The sequence below is a fragment of the Cynoglossus semilaevis genome, chromosome 17, assembly GCF_000523025.1.
Source record: "Cynoglossus semilaevis isolate Cse_v1.0 chromosome 17, Cse_v1.0, whole genome shotgun sequence".
NCBI classification, from domain to species: Eukaryota; Metazoa; Chordata; class Actinopteri; order Pleuronectiformes; family Cynoglossidae; genus Cynoglossus; species Cynoglossus semilaevis.
This window is the reverse complement of record NC_024323.1, coordinates 13,109,795-13,114,715: the sequence shown is the minus strand read 5'-3', so window position 1 is coordinate 13,114,715 and position 4,921 is coordinate 13,109,795. Positions and strand designations below refer to the sequence as shown.

The following is a 4,921-nucleotide window of genomic DNA, read 5'->3' as shown; positions in this document are numbered from 1 at the left end:
GGGGGAGGGGGGGGGGGGGGGGGGGGGGGGGGGTTTGGACCAATCAGTTACAGATCTGCAGCAGCGTCAACACGTGATCATTTCTGCTCCTCTTTCCTGGTTCTGGTTTTCCCATGTGTGGTGTTCAGGGTGGTGTTTGGACCAGAGCTGGTGATGCTGGGACCTGACGAACAGTTCACCATCCTGTCTCTGTCAGGAGACAAACCAAAGAGAGCCAACGTGATCAAAGCTCTGTGTTTGCTGCTGGGACCAGACTTTTGTACCGACGTCATCACCATAGAGACGGCCGACCACGCAAGACTGCAGCTACAGCTGTCCTACAACTGGTAACACACACACACACACACACACTGTCTCTCTCTCTCTCTATCTCTCTCTCTCTCGCTCTCTCATCATCGTCTGTCTCTCTCTACCTCAGGCACTTCGATATCAAACCTCCAGCTACTGCAGCGGCGGCGGCCTCTCTCTTCTCCGTTCCTGATTTCATCGGCGACGCCTGTAAAGCCATCGCCTCACGCGTCAGAGGCGCCGTTGCTGCCGTACAGTTTGACGACTTCCACAAGGTGGGTGTTTCACCACGGCTGTGTCAAACATCAGGCCTGGGTCCGTGCGTCCACCACACGTCTCTCCCTCTGCTGTTTGCCGCCCACAGAACTCCAACCGCATCATCTGCTCCGCCGTGTTCGGCTTCGATGAGAAGCTGGCGATGCGAGAGTGTCTGCGCTTCAGCCAGAACAACCTGGTGATCAGCAGTGTGGACATCCAGTCGGTGGAGCCCGTGGACCAGAGGACCAGGGACGCCCTGCAGAAGAGAGTCCAACTGGCCATTGAGATCACCACCAACTCCAAGGAGGCTACAGCACGGTGTGACACACACACACACACACACGCTGAGGTTAAATTAATGTTTTTTTTTTCTATGATGTTTGGTGTGGGGAATGGTTTTTTCTTTAGTGTTTGGTGTGGAAGAGAGTGAGATCTTATTGGCCGATTCTGTCGGTGTGTTTACTCTGTGCAGACACGAGGCAGAGCGTTTGGAACAGGAAGCACGGGGAAAACTGGAGAGGCAGCGAATTACGGACCAGGCCGAGGCTGAGAAAGCGAGGAAGGAGCTGCTGGAGCTGGAGGCCCTCAGGTGAGTCACCAGGCTGTCCAATCGGCTGGCAGCTCTGTCTGATCGGGCTGGGAAGTGGGCTGGTTTTATGCTAGTTTATGCCACACTGTAAGCTAGCACCGTCATGGTGTCGGCTAACCTTTAGCTGCTGCATGAATTGTCCTTTTATTATAATTTGGTTGATGTTCCATTTATAACAAGTGTGTGTGTGTGTGTGTGTCAGTGCTGCAGTGGAAAGCACCGGGGCAGCTAAGGCTGAGGCCCAATCACGTGCAGAGGCGGCTCGTATCCAGGGTGAGGCAGCAGTGAGTGAGGCCAAACTAAAGGCGGAGGCTCAGAAGATCGAGGCGGTGAGTTTCCACAAACTTTTACAAAACATTTTATTGTGTGTGTGTGTGTCTGTGTGTGTGCGGGTCAGGGACGTGGAGGGAAGGAGAGGTTTCTCCAACATTCTTTAACGGTCCAAGAACAGAAGATCAGGGATCAGGGTGATTGGCCACTCACAGTTGTCCATTGATGTGAATGGGAATGACTGTTTGTCACAATGTCTGGACGGATGGACGGTTTGACTCCGCCCACTGACTGCTGGGATTGGCTCAAAATTAATTAAAGTGTTTTGTGCATCTATTTTTTTTTAAATAATTTTAGAAGTTTGAACAAATGTCTCCACTAAAATGTTCACTTCTTTTGTTGGGTCTGGTTGACTTGGCTTCAGTTGTTTCTTTAATTTAAACCAATTACTAAAAGCCGAAGTTGAGTCTGGAGATTTTAGGTAGCCCTGGTTCCTTAGCTTACTTACTTGGCTTCATTGACAGTTTTGACTGTGTGTTCCTTCAGGAGGCGGAGCTGGAGCGTCTGTCAAAGGCTCGTGAGCAGGAACTTAGCTATAAAAAGGAGATGGATCGTCTGGAGGTGACGAAGCAGGAACGCCTGGCTCAGATCGAGAGTCAGCGTTTCAGTCAACTGGTCCAGAGTCTGGGCAGTGACACGCTCAAAGAAATGGCCCGAGCTGGACCAGAACTGCAGGTATGTTTCATTTCTACAAGTAGAGGGCAGCCATCGTCACGCACTGACCTCAGAGGTTAGGTTAGCACTGTAGCTAAATATTGACTATCGAATCTTATGAAAATACTGCAGCTAAAAATTGCCAGCAAATGTCCCTACATTGGCAGCTACTATTTCAATAGTGTATGCAGTTTAAGATGATCTACTGTAGTAGAAATGGTTGCAGTCGGTCTAGGAGAAAGTGCTGCAGTGTGTTTGACTTTTTTTTTTACTGCTCCCCCTGCAGGTGAAGATGCTGCAGGCCCTGGGATTGAAGTCCACACTCATCACCGACGGTTCATCACCCATCAACCTGTTTACTACTGCTAGCGGCCTACTGGGGGCGCTGCCGAGCACGAACCAATAAGAAGCCATGATGGAACTGTCAGTTTGGACGTCGTCTATGTAAACATCTGTGCTTGTTTGAAGGAAAGGAAGATCACAAAAGGTTCATGAAGGAAATAAAATCCTAAAATAGTTTCCTTTGCTTGTCTGTCATTTTAAAAAAATAAACACAACTTGAGATTAGTGGGAAAAAAATTAGTATTGGTAACAATAAGGTAATATTACCCAAAAGAAAACAAAGCTGAAAGTCTACCAGGAAAGGTTATCAAAATGACTCTGAAAATGCTAATATTCAGTTAAGTGAAACCCAGGAGGTAACTTCAGAGAGGTAGTGCTTTGTCAAAATAGTAGTTTTTTTTTATTAGTTATTATTAACTACATCAGTGATAGGAAATGATAGAAAATACCAAGAAGCAAGCCGCTGATTTCTATAACCACACGTGATCCCGGGCAGTAGGGGGCAGCAGTAAACTGATTCATCTCCTTGCTGTTGGAAACGGAACCGCAGAAGAAGCGGCACTAATTCGGTTGTACTCGGCTGAAGTCGGCCGTTAACGGTCGCTGTGTTCAAATTTTCGGACTCCGGTGAAGACTTTCCAGCGGAATGACGGTGCTGCAGGAACCAGTGCAGGTAAAAAAAACAACTACCGATAGCCGGTTGTCCCTCCGAACAGCCGCGCGGCAGTGAAGCCCGTGCACGGTATTCAGGCCCCGGCCTCAGTGACGGAGTCAATCGGCTATGTGAGGGCTCTTCCTCCGTCGCAGGCCTCCAGCCGTCGCCGGCCGTTCGGTCTGTTTCGCTGTCGGTAAAGCAAAGAGAGAGTGACCCTCTTTAACAGCGGACCGGTCCAGACTGGTCTGACGAGACTAGCGGCTCTGTGCTTTTACATCAGCTAAAATACAGGTCGATCTAGTAAAACCAGACCCTGTTAATAAACGCATTCATTTAAGCTGTCCGTTGATCTAGCCTGGGAGTGAAGAGAACAGATCGGATCCGGTCAGTAGATTTGGTCCGTCTTGATTTAGTCTATACTTCGGCATACACGAATCAGCAAACGGGCTTTATGTTTGGAAACAAACAGCTCTGGTGTTGACGCTATCGCCGTAGCTGAACGACGTTAGCAACGTTAACAGTTTGAAAAGTTAGATCGAGGCAGTTCATAAACCCATGTTGTCCGGTTGTTGTGGTCCGATTGACGCCAGTACATACGGTTAATGAGTTTGATCAGAATCTTTAATGAGTTTGCAGCACAATAACAGACATATTTAAATGCATCGGTACGTTATTAGCACCGTTGAAGCTAAGCTAAGCGTCAGTGGCGGTGTTATGTTGTGGATATATTTAACACACACACAAAAAACCCCCAGCGCTGGTCCTTTCACGTCTGCTCAGAATCCGAACCAAAACAATAAAAGTCCAAAAACAGGTGTTGCCTCCTGTTCCTAAAAGTGTACCATCAGCTGATTGGCTGCCATTTCCGTGTGTGACGTCACACCAAGACTCGAACTGCGAACCATTTGTGGTTTTCCAAGTAGGGGCTAGATTGTAGAAGCACTCAAGTATTTGTATGAGTAGCAGCGCCCCCTGGAGTATGACCAGAGTTGAAAACAGAGACGTTTGTCGCCTGTTGGCTGCAGCAGGCAGCGCTAAATTCTACTCCGGTTTTAACAGTGTTCAGTTTGGTCATTGGTGACAGTGATGTTCCTGCCACTTCTTCAGACAGGTGTCAGTGTGATGTCTCTGAAACCTACATGTAGAGTCCACTGAACCACCGAATCGGGAACGATTTGTTGTTGTGTTTGTGTTATTGTCCTCGCTCTGGTTCCATGTTGTTCTGGAGTGAGTGAGAACCAAGAACCTGAACACCGTATTGTAGGAACTGTTTCCTGAAACCCTGAAACATTTTACTCCCCCCGGTGCAGTTTGAGACCACGCTGTGGTGGTTCCTGTTTGACAGGTTTGAAGTTGATGTCCTTTAAGACTCGGCGTCTTTTATCTCTGTCTCTACTCCTGGTGCACACAGCGCCATCTTCTTCCAACACAGGAAAAATAACTCACGGTTCCCTGAAATAATGTTCCATGTCAGTGCATTCCTACCACCTGACCGGTCATGTGATCACTTCCCGTCTGTAGGCTGCAGTATGGCAGGCTTTGAACCACTATGCTTACCTGGATGCCGTCTTCCTCGCTGAGAGACTCTACGCTGAAGGTAACACCCTTTTGTCTGTCTGTCTCGCTGCACTCTTTCTTCCGACAGTAGGACGGTTTAAGTGAACTAATCTCTTTGTTTCCCGTATCAGTGAAGTCAGAAGACGCCCTCTACCTGTTAGCTACATGTTATTACCGCTCGGGAAAACCTTACAAAGCTTACCGGCTGCTGAAGGCACACAGCTGCTCCTCGCCACAGGTTCGATTCC

The 4,921-nt window shown here is 48.4% G+C and overlaps 2 protein-coding genes across 4 annotated transcripts in view; both read left to right on the top strand.

Annotated features, from left to right (window-relative positions):
- The window catches only part of mvp (major vault protein), a 7,813-nt gene extending 5,175 nt beyond the window's left edge, over positions 1–2,638 (top strand). For both annotated transcript variants that reach the window (XM_008330390.3, XM_008330391.3), the window contains exons 11-17: positions 129–326; positions 419–563; positions 653–864; positions 1,019–1,135; positions 1,338–1,464; positions 1,952–2,140; positions 2,406–2,638. In XM_008330390.3, the coding sequence (XP_008328612.1) occupies positions 129–326; positions 419–563; positions 653–864; positions 1,019–1,135; positions 1,338–1,464; positions 1,952–2,140; positions 2,406–2,525 (1,108 nt within the window). In that variant the 3' untranslated portion in view covers positions 2,526–2,638. The remainder of the gene's footprint in view (positions 1–128; positions 327–418; positions 564–652; positions 865–1,018; positions 1,136–1,337; positions 1,465–1,951; positions 2,141–2,405) is intronic.
- Positions 2,639–2,977: 339 nt separating this feature from the next.
- Positions 2,978–4,921, top strand: part of cdc27 (cell division cycle 27) — an 8,538-nt gene continuing 6,594 nt past the window's right edge. For both annotated transcript variants that reach the window (XM_008330392.3, XM_017040528.2), the window contains exons 1-3: positions 2,978–3,134; positions 4,638–4,713; positions 4,805–4,917. In XM_008330392.3, the coding sequence (XP_008328614.1) occupies positions 3,108–3,134; positions 4,638–4,713; positions 4,805–4,917 (216 nt within the window). In that variant the 5' untranslated portion in view covers positions 2,978–3,107. The remainder of the gene's footprint in view (positions 3,135–4,637; positions 4,714–4,804; positions 4,918–4,921) is intronic.